This window comes from Girardinichthys multiradiatus, chromosome 7, assembly GCF_021462225.1.
Source record: "Girardinichthys multiradiatus isolate DD_20200921_A chromosome 7, DD_fGirMul_XY1, whole genome shotgun sequence".
Lineage (NCBI taxonomy): Eukaryota > Metazoa > Chordata > Actinopteri > Cyprinodontiformes > Goodeidae > Girardinichthys > Girardinichthys multiradiatus.
In genome coordinates, this window is record NC_061800.1 from 47,962,679 (window position 1) to 47,982,480 (window position 19,802).

A 19,802-nucleotide genomic window follows, 5' to 3' on the forward strand; every position below is an offset into this window, starting at 1 on the left:
GGCAGAGATTAAGGCGGGCCAGCGGCAGTGAGAGAGGCAGTGAGAGCCAAGCTGAGGATGTCACCACGGGAGCTCCAGGGGGGTCATAAAAAGAAATGTTGACCCCCAACCAGAAGGAGTCCCGTGGCAGGCAGGGTGTGTTTCTGATCTATTAATAAGTTCCTGCTGGCCCCTGGACAGCAGCAGTCACAGGTATCGAGTGTCGGACAGGATTCCTAAGTTTATAAATCCAGTCATGGACAGCTGGCAAAAATATGGACAGAGGAAGATGATGTCCATCCTGCTACTGCTGCTATAATCACAGAGTTGGGATCAGAGTTCTTCTGTCAGTTTGGAGGAGGGTTTTCAAATCAATCCCAAGCATAATCCTGTCCAAAAGTAGGTCAAAACTGAATTCTCGCCAATTCATTCTCATCCAGAAAGACTCATGAATGATTCATTCCTTCCTTTTTATCGCACCCTCCGGTATGAAGGTATGAAGGAGTCCCAACGATCTGGCTTCCCATCATGGAACATCACACTCGATGTAGGGGATGTCACTATAGCGGCTGTCCACCTCCACCCACTGCTGCACGGCCCGAGCCACAATTTCCTCCGACAGCCTCTGAGCGTACTCCAGGAGCACCGGGTTCACCTTGGGGGACCCGTCCGCTAAGCCTGGCTCCAACGAACCCACCAGGTAGACCTTCTCGCCCCTTGTCGTCTTCTCTGTGGAGTTGGCATGCTGGGAAGCAGGATCGCTTCTCTTGGATTTGACACACCCCATGCTCTAGAAGATGTCTCATGGACTCGCTGCAGGGTGATCTCCTCTTCCTCCTTTTGGGGGTTTTTGGTTCCTGTCATCCACTGTTATCCATCTCTGAGAGCCAAGCTGTGATGATCAGAACGCCTTGCTCCTTTGGAGAGTGGAGATCATGCTTTCCTGAACTGTGGAGAAAAGAAGATGAAGGATTTTACTGATTTATTTTCCAGAAGCTGTCTAAAAATCCCAGAAGGGGGTGGACTGTCAAGGTTTTTATTTTGGCAGCTCAGACTGGAGGTCAAGGCCTCACCTCTGCAGGGGTCATCAGCCTCCCCTCACCCTATGCCCTGGAGTGTTTCAATCCCTCAGCTTGTGATAGTGGCGTGACACCGAGCAGTGTGTGTGTGTGTGTGTGTGTGTGTGGCTCTGGAGTGGAGGAGATGTAATCCTGTGTATCCCATCTGTTCCACAGAGTCAGCCTCTGCAGCCTTGTTCACTGTAACAGCCCCACAACAGGCCAAGCATGTGCTTCATTCAGAGAGCATCATGCTGGAGTCCACACAGCATGCAGGCCATCAATGATTTATATGTAGTGTGTGTCTGGGCGTGGGAGTGGGCGTTTTGGAGGGGCGGCGTGGGGGTCCTGTGGTAACACAAGCTAAACCTGAGAATCCGACCCTGTTAATGAGCTGAAAGGTTATTAAACATCAGACAGATGAGGTCACGGCAGCCTCTCTGCAAACACGACACTGAATCAAACATGTTGCGTGTAAATGTGATCCAGCAAAGCTCTACATACTTTTAACTGCATGCAGGAAAACAATCTCGTTCCTCTCCATTCCCGGAAAATCCTCCATCCACAGCAGGAAAAACACAAGGTCGTCCAGGGATGTAATCCCGCGGAGAAGCCTTGCTTCTTCACAGCGTCCTCACAGGATATCCAAACCAATAAAATCCAAAATTCTGACCCAACTTGCCCCTCTCTGGGTTTGTTATTCTGGATGAAGCGCCCGCGTCGCGTCAGATTTACAGATAATCTGCGAACAGGGTTTTAAACCAGGAAAAAAAATCCCAGGCTGCAGCAGACCGTTTCCTCTGCCGCCTTCAGGTCGGTCTGCAGCAGGCGGAGCTCCGCAGCAGACAGACGGGAAAGGTGAGGGAGTCCGGACCGGAACGGATCACCGGCGAGGCGCAGCGGCGCTCTGGATGAGGTCCGGGCGCTGCGCACCGAGCAGCAGCTCTGCAGCAGCCCTACACACTGCTGCCATCTGCTGGACAAAAAGCAGCACATAAAATCTCTTCTTTACAAAAATGACTCGATCCCCTAATGGACCAAATCCAGCAAGCCAGAACCGCTCCAGTTAAAGCCCTACAATGACCTTTAACACCAAGAATAAAGTCTGACGAGATGAAAAATGCTTACGTCTGGACCTCATTCAGGACAAATCAGAATCAGAATCAGAAAAGCTTTATTGCCAAGTACGTTTTTGGACAATTTGTTTTGGCGTAGTCGATGCAATACAATACAAATTAAACAGTATAAACATATCTACAATATAATATAAATATATGTGCACAGTTTTAAGTGAGTGAGAGTAAATATAACCCTAACCCTACAACAGTGCAGGTGATCATTGTGCAGGTAAAGCAGGAGTCCAAGCTGAGCGTTAATGTAACTCATAGAGTTACAGGTTACAGGTGTCCTGTCAGCAAAAACAGGGGGGGTGTGGGGGAAAGGGGGAATGTCAGGGTGGTTTCTGGGCTTTGTTAACCAGGCTGGTGGCAGATGGGAAAAAACTGTTCTTGTGGCGTGAGGTTTTGGTCCGGATGGACCGCAGCCTCCTGCCAGAGGGGAGAGTCTCAAAGAGTCTGTGACCAGGGTGGGAGGGATCAGCCAGAATCTTCCCAGCCCGCTTCAGGGTCCTGGAGGTGTACAGTTCCTGGAGCGACAGTAGACTGCAGCCAATCACCTTCTCAGCAGACCGAATGACACGCTGCAGCCTGCCCTTATCCTTGGCTGTAGCAGCGGCGTACCAGATGGTGATGGAGGAGGTGAGGATGGACTCAATGATGGCTGTGTAGAAGTACACCATCATAGTCTTTGGCAGGTTGAATTTCTTCAGCTGCCGCAGGAAGAACATCCTCTGCTGGGCTTTCTTGATGAGGGAGCTGATGTTTGGCTCCCACTTGAGATCCTGGGAGATGATGGTTCCCAGGAAGCGGAAAGATTCCACAGTGTCAATTGTGGAGTCACAGAGGGTGATGGGGGCAGGTGTGGCTGGGTTCTGCCTGAAGTCCACAACCATCTCCACTGTCTTTAGAACGTTGAGCTCAAGGTTGTTCTGGCTGCACCAGTCCAACAGATGGTCCACCTCCCATCTGTACGCGGACTCGTCACCATCAGAGATGAGTCCGATCAGGGTGGTGTCGTCCGCAAACTTCAGAAGCTTGACAGACTGGTGACTGGAGGTGCAGCTGTTGGTGTACAGGGAGAAGAGCAGAGGAGAGAGAACACAGCCTTGGGGGGAACCGGTGCTGATGGTCAGGGAGTCAGAGACGTGCTTCCCCAGCTTCACGCGCTGCTTCCTGTCAGACAGGAAGTCAGTGATCCACCTGCAGGTGGAGTCGGGCACACTCAGCTGGGAGAGCTTCTCCTGTAGCAGAACTGGGACGATGGTGTTGAAGGCAGAGCTGAAATCCACAAACAGGATCCTGGCGTAGGTTCCTGTGGAGTCCAGGTGCCGGAGGATGAAGTGAAGGGCTAGGTTGACTGCATCATCTACAGACCTGTTGGCTCTGTAGGCAAACTGCAGGGGGTCCAGGAGGGGGTCGGTGATGTCTTTTAGGTGTGAGAGCACAAGGCGCTCAAAGGACTTCATCACCACAGAGGTCAGGGTGACGGGTCTGAAGTCATTAAGCCCTGTAAGCCCTGTAATTTGGATCAGGACAAAGGTTCTGATCCAAATCTTATACCTTTATGTTTCAATGATTTTCCTGTGTTCTTTTAAAGTGGTCTTCGTCTAAAGTTCTTCAGAACTTCTTTGGACTTTGGCTGCTGTTTTTCATCTCTTAAGTCCAGTTCTTTATCAGGGACATAAAACAACGTTACACGGAGAAAAAAATAATTATTGTCCTGTCCATAGGTCCTCTTGCCCAGGGGTGTCCAAAGTGTGGCCTGGGGGCCATTTGTGGCCCTTGAAATTATTATGGTCGGCCCCTGACCACAACTCAAGAATGGTAAAAAATTGGCCAACGAAGAAGAAAACAATTGATCCAGCTATTGGCTTCTTCCAAGGGAACAGTGCGAAGCCTTTTCTATGTTTCAGCTCCATAGTAATTTACAGTTTGTTTAGTGTTGAGCAGGTAAAATAAAAAAAATCACACTAAAGTCATTATTGCATTTTTAATCTAATGAAGTTGTTTTGGGTCATGATTGCTTTCAACTTGTCAATTTTGGCCTATTAGCAAAAGGTTTGGAGACCGCTGCTTTAGCCAAAGACTCAGTCGCAGGTTCAGTTGCTCGTTAGGCTTTGAAAATTAACAACTAACTAACAGTAAAATAAGGCTTAATGAAAACCCACCAACAAATTCTACATTAACAGATTAACAGTGAGTAAAATATGTATTGAATAGTTTTGATATTTCTATTTGACATTGACATAAAGCTGTTAAACAACGTTGGACATTGTGTCCAAAATTATGTCTGGTTATTTTTGTCACTGAACAAGTGAAGGACAAATACTGTTAGTCATAATAATGGTAATAATAATATTAAGATTAATTTCTCCAGCAGGGTGGCCTAATCTTCAGCATTTTGGTTCCTATTGACCAACATAGAAAGGTCATAAGAATGAACAAATGTTGCCGCTATTGAAATAATGTACTCTGCTGTATTAAATTCATATTAATAAAAATATGGCATATTAAATACTGCTACAGCAGATGAGCATCTCAGTTTCCCTTCATAATTGAAACTAATGAGGCCAGTTGTAAAAATGTATTCCGAATCAGTCCAATTCATTTGAATAGAAGCGTTCCCTAAGATCCAATTAGAAACAGTCCAGTTGTAATTATGATGCAGTACAGTCAGATTGTGTTGATCATACAGTGAAAAGAGGAAAAAACTGATTAATCTGAGGAAATCCATCTGATTGCATCGTCACTGTTGTCTTAGCATCAATCCTTTATCCTCAGGAGGAACCACTTCCTCCCATTATTTCAAAACTGCTTCAGAAGCAGGAAGAAAACCAACAACCTTCAGTTGATTATTTACTGTCTGCCAAACTGTTAAAACTCAGTCAGATTAGATTGAGAACATCTGTGAACATCTGTTTTCAAGTCCTGCCACAGATTCTCATTTGCATCTAGGTCTGGACTTTGACTAGGCCATTCTAACATTTGATCTAAACCATCCATTGTATCTCAGGCTGTATGTTCAGGGTGGTTGTCCAACTGAAAGGTAAACCTCCACCCCACTCTCAGGTTAACAGGTTTTCCTCTAGGATTGTTCTGGGTTTAGCACCATTCTTCTTCTCATCAACTCTGACCAGCTTCCCTGTTCCTGCTCAAGAAAAGCATCCCCACAGAATGATGCTGCCACCACCATGTTTCCCTGTAGGGATGGTGTGTTCAGGGTGATGTGAAGTGTTAGTTTTCCAAATGTTCAGTTTTAGTCTTCTCTGATCAGAACACCTTCTTCCACATGTTTGCTGTGTCTCCTACCCGGTTTGTAGAAAACTGCTACCAGGACTTCTTCTTGCTTCCTTCTTGTCACTTTTCCATAAAGGTCGGGGCCTGTATTCCCAAAGATCCTCAGATTCCTTCAGAGAGCTCCTATCTTAGCCTCAAACTTCCTGCCAAGGACTCCTAGATTCAGAGGGATTCAGTTCTCTGCTGAGAGCGACTCTGAGACGACAGAAACTCCTATCTTAGTGAGGAGGTGTGGTTGACCCCTTTAGTAGGTGTGAAGCTGTCTTTTAAGAGCTGTGATTGGCTGTTGCAATACAAAAAAAACAAAACCCAAATGTGTTCCTATAGTGATCAGTGGAGAGAAATGAACCGATAATTTAGACTGGATTCAGAAATGTTTAAATCATGATGATAAAACTAATGATGATTAAATTAATTGTCACACAGCATCAACATGTTTGAACGTAACTTATTTACATTCTCATCATTATTTTGATTTGCTTATTATGTTTACTTTCCATGTTGGTTGTTTTCATGCTGCATCTATTTCATATTAATTAGCTAATATTAATATTAAAATTCAGCATTTACTGTGATCTCCTTGTTTAATGAGGTTTAGTTTGGTAAAATGATAGTTTGGAGAAAAGCGAAGTGAACAGAGGAGCAGAGCCTCCTGGTGGAGATGAAGAGAGGAGTGTTAAAGGTAGATTTGGTTCTGGGATCACGGTGGGAACCAGCAGATCAATGCGTCGTTCCTCTGCTTTCAGCACCAGCCTGGAATGTGAGCAGCTCTGGTTCCTGCTGCATTCAGAAGCTAGAGAGGAGATAGCAGCTAAAAGTCCTCCTCACTACTCTTAACATCTCCTCATGTTAGGAACTCTCTGAAGGCCCAAGATGCTTCCTGAATAACTTTTATCTAACCAAGGCAATGACGTCACTAGGAGCTACCTTTAGTCTCAGGATTCTTTGGGAAAACAGGCCCAGATTTATGGAGAACACAACTAAGAGTTGGTTTGTGGACAGATTCTCCCACCTGAGCTGTAGAACTCTGCAGCTCTTCCAGAGCTACCTCTTGGCTACTGCTCTGATTAATGTTCTCCTTGCCCAGCCGGTCCGTTTAGGTGGACGTTCATGTCTTGGTAGGTCTGCAGTTGCTCCATACTCTCTTCATGTTCAGATGATGGATTAAACAGAGCTCTGTGAGATCTTCAAATCTTGGGATATTGTTATAGAACCTAACCCTGCTTTAAACTGAACCAGAACTTTCTCCCTGACCCGTCTGCTGGGTTACTTGTTGTCCATGATTCTGATTGTTCTCTAATGTTCTCTAAAGAACCTCTGAGGCCACAAACAGAACATCTGCATTTAGACTCAGATTAAATCACACACAGCTGGACTCTGGTTACTGATCAGGTGACTCCTGAAGGTGCTGGGTTGCAGTGGATCTTATTTAGGTGTCTCAGAATAAAGGGGGCATAAATAGAAATGTACGCAATATATTTTATTGTAAACAATATGTTGAAAACCATGTTTTATTTTTCTTCAGCTTAACAATGATGGACAACCTTGTGTTGGTTTGTCAAAAAACGTCCAACTAAGACATCCAGGAAGGTGATGTTGAGATAGTGGACTCCTGTAAGTATCTGGATGTTCACCTGAACATTAAACTGGAGTCACACCACTGACGTTCTTTACAGGAAGGATCAGAGCAGACTCTACCAGCTGAGAAGACTGAGATCTTTTTGAAGGCAGGGGGCGCTCCTGAAGACCTTTCTTGACTCTGTGGTGGCATCAGCCATCTTCTATGTTGATGTCTGTTGGAGTAGCAGCTTATCTATAGCTGAGAGGTGGTGGTTGGATAAGCTCATTAGGAACACCAGCTCTATTCTAGGATGCACCCTGGACCCAGTGCAGGTGGTGGGAGACAGAAGGACTCTGGCAAAAATAACATCACTGCTGGACAATGTTTCCCACCTCAGGCAGCAGTCTGTCTTCAGTAACAGACTGCTGCCTCCTAGGTGCACAAAGGAGCGTTATCATAGGTCCTTCCTCCCAGAAGCTGTTAGACTTTATAACCATCACTGCCCCCAACACACTCAGTGTTTACATCCCTGTGGTTTTTTGCAGTTTCCTCATTTCTCGTAAATAGTCTTTATGCTCAAATATAAAATATCGTGTTGTACATTTTTGAAATCAACCGACTCAGTTGCACGTTTTTTTATTATGAGCTATTTTTAATAACAGTCGGTAGTTGTTTTTTTTTTTTACATTTTTAGCTATGTGTGAATCTACATGCTTCCATGTGCCTTTCACTCTGCTGCTGGTACACCTGGATCCCACCTGAGGGACAATAAAAGATGTCTCTAAAATACATTGTAGTTTGTGGTTTTAAGAATGAGGTGTGAATACTTTAGCAAGGCTCTGTAATATGGACATACAGTAATGAGGTAGTTTTCCAGAGGTGGTGAAATGTCACTTTTGACTTATTTAGTCTAAGTCTGATCATTTTCTCTGGGAATGTGGTTGGGGTGGACACCATTTGGTTAATTTGGATCATTTATGTGGAGGAAACTAGCAGTTAGACTTCCTGAATGCGGGTGCTGAGTTCCTCCACAAGGTGGCAGCATTTTCCCATTGTTAACCAGCTATTTGTTCTGAATGTAGAGTGAGTTCTGTTCACTCTGACCCACATTCATCGTCATTCTCATAATCAAAAACCCAAGCACAAAGTCAGACCAAGCTGCTACACAGATAACAAGGTTTATTGAAACATCAGGATTACCTCAGATTAAAGCTGAAACGTGTAGCTGGGTTATCAAAGCAGCACTGAACAGATTAGCTAATGACTGACACTCCAGAAATCTCAAAAGTGTCACATTTCACATTCCCCGATTACATAATCAGTCGTTTGCCTCCAGGACCTCCAGCTTTTGTTTTACAACCCTTACATAAACGGGACCATTGGGATACAAACTTAAACAGAGAGACGAGGTTTTATTATGACGTCTGAAGAGCTGCTTAGTTTTATTTTGGATTACATCAATGCTGTCCTGCTCAGAAGAATAACCTGAGGATTTTAGGCTTGAAGAGCTCCAGCTTGCTGGGATCAAACTGTTTCATGTTCTCCTGAACCCCCAGGATGGCCTGGTGGGCCTCGTCAAAGAGCTCCTTCCCAATGAAGGCCTGGACTCTGTCCCGCCAGGCGCTCAGCTTGGGTCTCCCGTTGAAAACATCCAGACCAGCACCCACCGGCTGATGGAGAGACAGATGAAGAGGAACGTTAGTGAGGATGCGCAGGAGCTGAGGGATCCTAAGCAGCAGTTTTACTCTGAGCCTCCTACAGGAAATCCCCTTCACTGCTGATTTGGACCTCCCTCTAGACAAACACAGCTGTGTTCTGCTGCAGCTTTTTCATCAGGTCCAACCCTCAGCTACTGAACATTCAGCCAGACACCTCATGTCAGAGCAGGGAGGACAACATGTCTACAGTCTGGACCAGTAAAGCTAAAAAACCCATTCAGCTCACCTGCATTATCTCCACGATGGCCACCAGGTCGGCCAGAGAGATCTGCTCTCCCACAATGAACGCCCGGTCCTGGAGGTACTTCTCTTCGATGAGGTTTAGGGAGTTGTTCAGGTCCTCCAAGGCTCCATCCATCTTCTCCTTTGGGACTTCCACACCCATTATTTTAGGAATCATGAGCTGCAGACAAACACTCCTGTCAGAGCAGAACCACGTTCTCCTCAGCTCAGCCTGAGGCTCTAAAGTCTTCATGCTGAGGTTTTTTATTGCTGGTTCTGTACATTTACTGTCATGAGATGTTTGTGTCTAATGATAAAAAGACAGTTTCATTAATTTACCTCTGCAGACTGAAACGTTTTCAGAGTTTTCTGGAACATCTGAAACCCTTCACCTGATTCTGGGTCCAGTTTGGTTAAAGGCAGCCCGCTCTGAGTCCATGGTTAATGACTGACCTACCGGGTCTGTAATCATTAATCAGACTCCAGTGTTTTCTGCTGCCTCATTTAGATTCAAAGAGCTCAAGTTTAACGGATTTATTTTCCGTCCAGCGATAAAAGACAACTAAAAGAAAAAAACGGAACCAATGACAGAATAAAACAGTAAAAACATGGACACAACATCAGAGTTTTATTCCTGGTGTATCAGAAAGTTCATGATGCCATGGACTCATTAAGGTTTCCCAGAACCTCTGGAAGCAAAACAGGCCCAGAGAATCACAGATCCTCCACTCTACTTAACAGTAAGCATGAGGTGCTTTTCCGGACCCACATGGAGGGTTTGTCTCCTCTAATCCAATCTCACAGGTCCAGTTAAAGAACCACCAAGGTCTATCGAACTCACCATCTTTATGTTTGTGATGGTAGGGCAGGAAATGCTCCCAAACAACCAGTTGGCCTATAGAAAGATTCTTGTGGTTGTCATGGAGACCCCAAGATGCTATCGCTCTCTACGTAAGCTTTAGGTTTCTATCTTTTTAATGTATTTAAAAGTTATCTGAATCTGAGCTGAATAAATCTCTAGCTGGGTTTTTAAAATCCTTCTGAGGGAAATTTCTCCACTTTTTTCTGTCGCTGCAGAAGAAAAGTCAATTATTTGGCTTTTTCCAGAAACGTTTGAATCTCAAAAATGTTGCAGAAAATGTGACATAAGCTCCAGTCCAGCAGCAACATATTTTATCAAATTATTTTAACTGAAATAACCCTGTTGACCATTGGTTGAAATAAGTCTTATTTCCTTTTGTCAGCTGTTCATTAAATGCATCAGCATGGAAAACTCCCACTTTCTCCTGTCATTAAACTCTCTGCTGCTCTTTGTTCTGAGTTCATTAAAGGACAGATTCTTCTTCTGCAGAAAATGGGATGATCTCCATTTTCTGGAAGATCCACAGCTGCACCAAGAACTTGCTGTCACAGCATTTGTTGGATTTATTGGTTTATTTTACTTTATATGCGTATATTTATCCTTGGGAATGTCAGGAAACATTTGATATCTACTAGTGAAAACCTGTTGGTTCATCTCTGGGTCGACTGTGAAGAGACCCAGTTAACCGTCTCGTTTTAGGGACGTGTTGGTGAACGTACCCGGAGCCAGAATATCTTGGATCCGTACATCCGGATGGCTGTGTGCTGCCAGGACAGATACTCATTGACTCGAGCGCGCTGCTGGAGGTCCGCCGGGTACCAGAAGTCTGGAGTCTGGAACTTCTCAGCCAGATAGAGCATGATGGCGATACTGGAGGGGCACAAATTGACCATTAGGTCCACATCAGGTACACAGGTTGTTAAACTGCTGGTTTTTAGCTCATAATCACCTTTCAGCCAGACAGAAGTCTCCATCTCGAAGTGCAGGAACTTTTCTGATCATGCTGATCTTTCCAAATTCATCTCCAAAATGCTCACCTGGAACCAACACAGAAACATCTCAGTCCAGCAGAAAGCCGCCTCCTTTAAAAACAAGCAAGACAAGAATCGCAGCATCAACTGGTTAAGTCTGTGATGGAACTGTGCAAAAGTGTTAAACCTCATCATCTCTTGAAATTTTCTTCCAAGGAGTCAGACCTTCTTGTAATCTTCTATAGTGACTTTCTGAAAGTCTCGAGGAGGTTAGAAGTTAGGGAGAACTGGACGAATGGAGGACCAAAGCAAAAGTCTTCCAAGTGGGTTGCAACAAAAAGCTGATTTGCCTCCATCTCACCCAATCTCAAACATGCTGGTATTTTCCACCAACCCTCTGCAGGTCCTCCTGGTCCTCTGCTATGCTTTGGAGGCTGAGCCCAGGTGCTTAAACTCATCCACCTCTCATAGCTCTACTCCTTGCTGCACAGCTGGTGTTAGCTCTAAAAAAGGCTTTCTACAGCAAGACTGCTTTGGGTCTTCTCAGAACTATCTAAATTGTGTTTAATTACTTTTCCCAGATTTCCCACGTCTCCATACCGGACTTCTCCAGTTTAACCAGTACCTGACCCAGACTGATTTACATTAACTGTGGTTAGAAACTGTCGGTGCTGCAGGTGAATGCATGAGGAGGAAACATCTAACAAACTGAACCAAGCACCACCAGTTTAGCTGTCTTTATTTTACCATGTCATAAGGCAGGGCAGGGTTCGAACCAGCGACCCTCCGCAGACAGACCAGAACTCCCCACAGAGATTCCCAACAGCCCTCCCATGGTTCTGCCCTCACTCCACAGTTAAAGGAGCCATTTTCCCTGTTCCTGGGTGTGAACTCACCGTCCATCAGAGAAACCTTCTGGAACTCGAAGGGAATCTTGTTCTTCTTTGCAAAAATAAAAACGGAGCGACAGGGTTGAGAGAAAAGGTCCAAATAAAGTTCCACCGACATCCCTGCTGCTTCTTTCTGCTCTGATGAGGCTGTTTTATCAAGTTTTCACTGCAGAAAGAAGAAGCAGCTGCAGCTCTCAAAGATCCCAGAGATCCAGCAAGGCGTCCACAAACCTCACTAGAGCAAAAAACGCAGGAGGTTCTGCCAAAAACTCCCACATTCTAGAACTTTCCAAATTTAGAACCTGTAAATGGGGAAACTACGACACCTATTGTCTCAAAATGTTTCTGCAGCGAGCAGGAACATTTTAGAACCATGGTCCTCAAACTGTGGTACCTGTCCGACTGGCGGTACTTGGGTTGCCTTTAGTGGAACTCAGAGATGTTGGTACCAGATGTTGGCATAAGAGAAGGAGATGATTATTTATTGATCATTGCTACAGGTATCACCCAGAGGTAAAGTGCAAGAAGCCCCAGAAAGAGAACCAAGAACAAGTGCTGGAGGTTACATCAGCTGCGGTCCATTTCCCTCTGGAGTCAGAAATTCATTGGAACAACATAAAAAAATAGTTTTTAGTCCAGCTTCAGTTCCAGGTCAGAAAGTCAGAAGGACTTACCTTCAGAATCAGAATCAGAATCAGCTTTATTGCTAAGTTCGTACATACAAACAAGGAATTTGACTCCGGTACACTTTGCTCTCTGGTGTTGTTTTTGCATTACAGAATAAACATATTTACAATTTACAATATACACATATATAATAGAAAAGGTGCATTTGCAACATCTGTATGCTGTTGTTTTGTACTCTATTAAATGTTCAACAGAGAAACAGTCTGGGGGAAGAAACTGTCTCTGTGGCGGCTGGTTTTAGTGAACAGTGCTCTGTAGCGCCACCTGAAGGTAAAACTCTGAACAGTTTATGTGCAGGGTGTGTGGGGTCGGCAGAGATTTTAGCAGCTCTTTTCTTGACCCTTGACCTGTATAAGTCCTGGATGGAGGGAAGGTCAGCTCTGATTATTCTCTCTGCAGTCCTGATTATTCGTTGCAGTCTGGACCTGTCCTGTTTTGTGGATGATCCAAACCACACTGAGATGGATGAAGACAGGACAGACTGAATGATGGCAGTGTAGAAGATGACCAGCAGCTCCTGTGGAAGGTTGAACTTCTTGAGTTGCCTCAGGACGTACAGTCTCTGCTGGACCTTCTTTTGAACAGTGTCTATGTCTGAAGACCATCTCAGGTCCTCAGAGATGGTGGTTCCTAAGAACCTGAAGTGGTCCACGGCCGATACAGTGTTGTTGAGGATGGTGAGGGGGGTGTATGGGGGTGGTGTTCTCCTAAAGTCCACCACCATTTCCACAGTCTTAAGTGGGTTCAGTTCAAGGTAGTTCTGACCGCACCAGTGTACCAGCCGATCCACCTGCTGTCTGTATGCAGACTCATCACCGTCCTGGATCAGTCCAATAACTGTGGTGTCATCTGCAAACTTCAGGAGTTTCATGGACGAGTCCGATGAGGTGCAGTCATTTGTGTTCAGAGAGAAGAGGAGTGGGGATGGAACACATCCCTTCAACAGGTGAGGCTTCAATAAGCCTAACTGTTTGTTTGTCCATCTTGGAACTTGATAATTAAGACATGCAGGGAAAATGGATGACAACATTTTATGGTCAAACATCTCAGCTCAGACTCTACAGGCCTCAGTTTTGTGATTTTGGTTGTTTTGTCTGAGCTTCACGCTCTGACCTTGGGGTGAACCTGCTGGGACGTCCACTCCTGGGAAGATTAGCAGCTTCTGAGATGTTTACCACTTGTGAATAATTTTTCTTTCTGTAGAACGGTGGACTTCAGATTGTGTGGAGATGAACTGACAATCCCCAGGTTGATGGGCAGCAACAGTTGCTGCTCTAAGGTCATAGCTAATGTCTTTCCACCTCGGCATTGTGCTGACACACACCTGTACGCCAAAACTCTTGCTTCTGTAGAGGTCCTCACCCTGATGATGATCATTCAATGAGTCCATCTGATCAGCAGCACCTAGCTGCTCCTTCCGTTCTCAAATCCAGAGAAAGCACCCTGAGTCTTCCTAGTTTTTTACAGATTTTCCATCCTGTTGTGGTTTATGCATTTCATTTTTGTAGTGACTCTAAGGAGGCAATATAACTTTTTATTGACAAATAAGTTGTCATTGTTATGTTTACTGTATGAAAGATTCAGTGATGAAATCAGCTGGAGCACTCCTCACCTCTTTTCCTTACAAGCAGCTGGACCTTCACAGCTTTTCTTTGAAAACAACTTTGGATGCTTCCTCCCACAGTCCAAAAACATGACTGTTAGGTTCACTGGTCTCAGTAAATCACCCTGAGGCTTGAGTGTGTCCCTGGTTGTTTGTCCTGAGATGGACTGGTGACCCAGACTGGTGTGAAGAACTTCAAGCTCAGAGGTTCAGCTGCAGGAAAAAAGCTTTTTTTACAGAATTGTGTTCCCACCAGAACAGAGCTTGTTAAACAATGGCAGCAGGTGGGTTGGAGTGTGTCTGCATGTGGAGTCATGAGAAGACTCTTGGACAAGAAGGGCAGCATAGAAGCCACCTCTGTACTCCTGCTGATTGTGTGGGACACCTGGAGAGGAAAACCTGAGAGCTACCATAAATCTATGTGAGGAGCCAAGTTTGAAGCATCTGGATCTGATCCATGGAGTTTCTTTCCAGCAGATCAGAGTGAATTCCAGAAGTTAGTGAGAAGAACCACTGCTGCAAACTGAAATTGAATGTTTTTGCTGATTAAAGACTTGAAATGTGTTTGATTGTTCTTCAGTTTCCCACAGAAACGAACATTTTCAGCTCTGTGACCTCTGACCCCTCCTGTTGCATGTCCGACGGCAGCCGGTCACAGCTTGTGTAAATATTTAAGTTCCTGATGCTGAATACGTTTACCTGTGAGTTCAGTTGGAGATTTGCTCCCATTTTGCTGAACTTGTTCAACAAACATTCGTAATAGAAACCAGAGGCACCGTGGTCCAACTAGTAGAAGCAGAAGTCCCACTACAACTAGAAGTTCAAAAGACCAAACTAGTTGTCAGTGACTATGTTCTACTAGTTACCTAGCTGGCATTTAAAAAACCCAAACGAGTCAACATAAATTCTGGCCACTAGTTGACAAGTTGGTGCTTTTTAGCCTTTCTGATTTATTAGAGCTAAAAACGTCAATAACCCAACTAGTGTGCCTAAAATGCGTGCCCTTGTTAACTAGTTGGCATTTTTTAGACGCACTAGTTAATTAGTAGACTGCTATGCTTTCAACTAGTTAACTGATGCTTTCTTTAGGCTTGACTGTTAACATGTCAGCCATATGTAGTGTTATCATACAAGTAGTTAACATTTCTAGTTGTAGAAGGTCTCAGTTTTCAGTGGCCGAGTAAATTAGTTGACATTTTTTAGCTGGACTAGTAAACTAGGGTTTTGTAATTTTATCCTGGGATGTCTAGGCTCTACTAGTTGACTAGTGGGCAGATTTTGTGTTGACTAGTTTATATGTTGGACTTTAACTGCCAACTAGTATAACATAGTTATCAAGTAGTGCATGAAAACCCTTCCTGGTAGTGACTTAAAGGTGAGCTTTTGTGGTATTAATGCAGCACTTTGATTATTGGTGGAAATTCTGCTTCTACTAGTTGGTCAAAAGAGTTAATATGAAGAAACTAGAGCAGCAAATCATTTAACTCGTTTGAGAAAATGTGACCTAGTTGTGAACTAAAAGGAAAGAAGTATGGCTGATATGAAGAATGTTGAATATTTTCACAAAGGGCTTGCCATACATCTCCCAGAGATCCCGGCAGACACCCGTCTCCATCCACCCCGCCCCGCCTGCTCTCTTCTTCTCCTCTCTTGTTGCTGTGGATGGTTGACCTCAGGTTCTGGACCTCCTTCCAGCTTCCCTGTTCCTCCATCTTCTTCACACACATGGATTTTGTCTCACTTCAATAAGTAATGATTTTTATAAATTTTAACAGAGCTGTAGAAATCAGCAGTGATAAAAGACAACCATGGTTAAACATTCTGCCTTTATTTCATCTACAGGAAAAGAAAATGAGCCCAGAGCTGCTTTAATTGAAAGGAACCTCAACCTGAACTTCTACTCTGAGATGATAAAACTCAACGATTTAAGAAAGGGAGCAGAAATGAGCTTTTCTTCAGGTTGGATCCCCTCAACAGAATCAAACCCGACTGGTTTCAGATGATCCAGAACTTCTAGAATCAAAGGTTTCACTTTAAACAGTGAAATTAGCCGTTCTGAGTCATATTTTAACATCACAGTACTGGTCCCATCAGTAAAACTGGGCTGAGTTTTGTGCGGTTTCCAATACTAATATCGGATATCGATATCGGCCCAGATTGTCCTGTCGGTTCATCCCAAATTAGACGTGACAGTGACAGAAGTGCAGTAAAAATCTTCAACATTACTGTTAAGATTTTGAAATCAGAACTGATTTAAGGTCTTATTCTGGTTGGGCTGTGAAGTTCTTCACAGGAAGGTCATCACGGTTCCTTTCTTCCCGACCTGGTGAGGCTGCAGCTCGTGGAACTGAATCACGATCCTGCAAAACAGCAAATCATCGAACTCATTCAGTTTACAGAAGACTGGCGTGGTTCCTTAATGATGATTTATCACTTCCTGTCCAGCCACTAACACAGGAAGCTGTCAGCAGAAGGAAATGTGTGCTTTGTTTGGCGCTCAGGATGCTGCAGCATTTTATTTCTGGGTTTATGAAACAGATTCGAAATGCTGTCAAACGTAGAGATGAATTCAGAGGAACAGTAACAATTAAACCTGAATGTTTTACAGGGTTATTTATTATCTCATTTTATAAAGGCCTTATTTTTATTATTACTATCAATGCTCTGCATTATACAGAACAATACAGCTACAGTATAATCAGTCATAACATTATGAACATCAGGAATCAACAGTTCAGTTTATTTTCAGAAGCAATTTATAACAAAAATCTTCACATCTGGGAATTAAAAGGGAAATTTTTGGATGATTGAATGAAAATCCAAAATTCTGCTTCTCAGAAAATTTGAAAATGACATCAAACAATAAAACAGGAGTTTTAATACAGAAATGTTCTGTTACAGCCATGTTATGGCCCACGCTGTTATAGGGAGGAGCAGAAGCCACCAAAGATCTCTGCTAAAGAACCTGGATGTCCATAGAGTGCATATCAATGGAAAGTTGAGTGGAAGGAAAAGTGTGGGAGGAAAAGATGCACAAGCAACAGGTATGACCATAACCTCGAGAGGATTATGGAGCAAAGCCCATTAAAGAGTTTAATAGAGACTCATAAGAAGCGAACAGCAGCTGGAGTCAGAGCTCCAAGAACCATCGTACACAGACGTGTCCAGAACACGGGCTACAACCTTCACACTTCTTGTGGGAAACCACTCCTGGACCAGAGACAATGCCTGAAGTGTCAGAGGACAAACAGAACCAGACTGCTGCTCAGTGGACTAAAGACCTCTTTTCAGATGAAAGCAAACGTTGAATTCGGCGATCAAGGTCTCAGAGTCTAGAGGAAGAGTGCCATGTCATCTGCTGGTTCTGGTCCACTGGGTTTTCTGAAGTCCTCAGTCAACACACCCATCTACCTGAGCACTTCCTGAATCCTGGTGCTGACAAACCTTATGGAGGTGCTGATTTTATTTTCTAGCAGGACTTGGTACCGACCCACAGCGCCAGAAGTACCAAAAGCTGCTTGTCAATCACCATGGTAACAGCAGCAAACTGGCCTGACCTGAACCTGCTGTGTGCTGTTGTCAAGAGGAAGAAGAGACACCACAACCAGCAGGGCCTGAAGGTGACCTCAAGGTTGCTATTAAAGCAACCTGGACCTCCTGAACACCTCAGCAGAACCACAGGCTGATCCTCCATGCCATGCTTCACTGATCCAGTAATTCATGCAAAAGGAGCCCAGACCAGGTACTGAGAGCACATCCAGCCTTCCCTCCTCAAGGTTTGTGATCATTGACTGTTCATCACCAGCTTTCCTCCAGATTGGACCTCTCCTGGTTTCTCCTGACCTCCACAGACCAGGAACATCTAACCATCAGTTTCTACAGTGAACACGGGAACCTCAGATCTGGTCCTATAACTTCCATGCCTTTGAAGATGCTTCTGGTTTACGTACTGGTTCCTCTCGCCTATTTCTGGGTCATTTTAATGAACTTCACTGGTATTCTCTCTGGAAGTGAGGTTTGAAACTCAAACTATCAGCAGAAATTTGAACGATCTGGAGAAATCACTGAGTTTCTAGTTCAGTCGAGTCCAGCTAACATCTCCACCTGAACGTAAGTCATTACAGAACATCAGAGCCGTGACCTTCTGCTTAGACACAACAGAACTCAGGTACCGATTCTAACAACAGTATCAGTTATTATTAGCAAGCAGACGGTAATCCTGAAGGTGCACCTCACCTGTCTTCAGTCAGACCGAGTTCTTGGGTCAGAAAGCTGAAGATCTTGGCACTGTGGTCCTTGTTCTTCTCAGCGGTGTCCGTCACAGAGATGGCCGACACCGACACCACCACACAAGGAGAGCAGGAGCCGCCTATCAGCATCGGAAGCCCGGGATGGACCACCACGTTCATCCTCTGGGACAGAAAGAGCATCGGATCAATTCACTTTGTCTCAGGGAGCTTACCAGAACACGCAGGTCCAAACCCGGCAGATTCTACTGGGTCACTGACTGAGCATGCAGTGACACTGGACAGCATATTGGATCAAGTAGCATCCCTCATACTGAGCATGCATGTAGCGCAGTGGAGAGCAGCTCCAGCAGAACCAGAACCTGGATCAGTGAGAGTGGTCATCTGCAGAACCAGAACCTGGCTCAGTGAGAGTAGTCATCTGCAGAACCAGAACCTGGATCAGTATTGATAGGTCATCTGCAGAACCAGAACCTGGCTCAGTGAGAGTAGTCATCTGCAGAACCAGAACCTGGATCAGTATTGATAGGTCATCTGCAGAACCAGAACCTGGATCAGTATTGATAGGTCATCTGCAGAACCAGAACCTGGATCAGTATTGATAGGTCATCTGCAGAACCAGAACCTGGATCAGTGTTGATAGGTCATCTGCAGAACCAGAACCTGGATCAGTGTTGATAGGTCATCTGCAGAACCAGAACCTGGATCAGTGTTGATAGGTCATCTGCAGAACCAGAACCTGGATCAGTGTTGATAGGTCATCTGCAGAACCAGAACCTGGATCAGTGTTGATAGGTCATCTGCAGAACCAGAACCTGGCTCAGTGTTGAAAGGTCATCTGCTGCAGCTGGCTGTGGGTTTGGGTTTGGGAAGCCAGAGCAGAAGGATGATGGAGAAGAAAGATTCAAGGACACCTTCACAAGCCCGGAGAACCAGTGACCCGAACCTGGACCGACAACAGAAATGCCTGAAAGCTTGGAAGGAAATCTGATGCATAATTTATCTGTTAAATATCCTCTTTATACGAGTATGAACAATATTCTAAAACTAGGTAAAACGGGCCAACACCGACAGACCTTCTGGTTCTGAAGCTCGCCAGATGACTTTAGAGACCAGTCTGGGACCATACTGGAGTTAAACTGGTTTACTAGTGTCGTGGTGCGACTGGTTGACTCACGTCCTCTGGTTTCCTCAGAGCCGCGGCGGTGATGGAGCAGAACCGCTTCAAGAAGTCCTCAGAGAAGCTGCTGGAGGCCAGGTTACTCTGGAGGTCGATGAAGGGCATCTTCACTGGTGGGACTGGGAGCCGTGGTTTGCTGCGACTCAGAGGGAAGAAGACTAGAGTTCAATGAGCTCAGTAGGATACTTCTTCCGGTTGTAACTTTCAAAATAAAGCGCAGCTGCGTAGAAACAGACTTGGTTGGGTTTTCTTTGTCTCTTCTCTGAATAACGTCAGTCACGCCTCTCAGAGACAATATTATAACGATGGTTCTGGTCTTTCTACTTTAACTAGGCCTTTCTTCGTCAGTCTCTGCGCGTCCGCTTAAAAAGGCGCATTTATGCGTCAAATGACGCTCCTTCCGTCCACC

The 19,802-nt window shown here is 44.8% G+C and overlaps 2 protein-coding genes and 1 long non-coding RNA gene across 3 annotated transcripts; all 3 read right to left on the minus strand.

Moving 5' to 3' along the window:
* Nucleotides 1-832: 832 nt before the first annotated feature.
* Nucleotides 833-5,479, minus strand: LOC124871964. The gene is made up of 3 exons (XR_007039172.1): nt 5,465-5,479; nt 1,542-2,010; nt 833-927 (listed from the first exon to the last, which is right to left on the minus strand). It is a non-coding gene; the product is annotated as an uncharacterized LOC124871964 (long non-coding RNA).
* A 2,696-nt stretch (nt 5,480-8,175) lies between these two features.
* Nucleotides 8,176-11,947, minus strand: gstt1b (glutathione S-transferase theta 1b). Its single transcript, XM_047369794.1, has 5 exons — nt 11,683-11,947; nt 10,765-10,852; nt 10,535-10,685; nt 8,958-9,134; nt 8,176-8,683 (listed from the first exon to the last, which is right to left on the minus strand). Exons 1-5 carry the CDS (start codon nt 11,792-11,794, stop codon nt 8,486-8,488), a joined length of 726 nt encoding a protein of 241 aa, XP_047225750.1. The 5' UTR covers nt 11,795-11,947; the 3' UTR covers nt 8,176-8,485.
* Nucleotides 11,948-15,778: 3,831 nt separating this feature from the next.
* ddt (D-dopachrome tautomerase) lies at nt 15,779-19,755 on the minus strand. The gene is made up of 4 exons (XM_047371177.1): nt 19,630-19,755; nt 19,391-19,529; nt 18,203-18,378; nt 15,779-16,326 (listed from the first exon to the last, which is right to left on the minus strand). The coding sequence occupies exons 2-4, from the start codon at nt 19,496-19,498 to the stop codon at nt 16,254-16,256; spliced, it is 357 nt and encodes a 118-aa protein (XP_047227133.1). The 5' UTR covers nt 19,499-19,529; nt 19,630-19,755; the 3' UTR covers nt 15,779-16,253.
* Nucleotides 19,756-19,802: the final 47 nt, after the last annotated feature.

Bases quoted from the DNA above. Each gene is read 5' to 3' on its own strand.
- gstt1b (XM_047369794.1), bottom strand. From the start codon at position 11,794: ATGTCGGTGGAACTTTATTTGGACCTTTTCTCTCAACCCTGTCGCTCC. The intron at 10,686-10,764 runs GTGATTATGAGC...GTGCCCCTCCAG, and splicing joins GACTTCTGTCTGGCTGAAAG to TATCGCCATCATGCTCTATC. The intron at 8,684-8,957 runs GTGAGCTGAATG...TCTCTCCATCAG, and splicing joins CCATCGTGGAGATAATGCAG to CCGGTGGGTGCTGGTCTGGA.
- ddt (XM_047371177.1), bottom strand. From the start codon at position 19,498: ATGCCCTTCATCGACCTCCAGAGTAACCTGGCCTCCAGCAGCTTCTCT. The intron at 18,379-19,390 runs GTGAGTCAACCA...TTTCTGTCCCAG, and splicing joins CTCTGAGGAAACCAGAGGAC to AGGATGAACGTGGTGGTCCA. The intron at 16,327-18,202 runs GTGAGGTGCACC...GCTGTTTTGCAG, and splicing joins CTCGGTCTGACTGAAGACAG to GATCGTGATTCAGTTCCACG.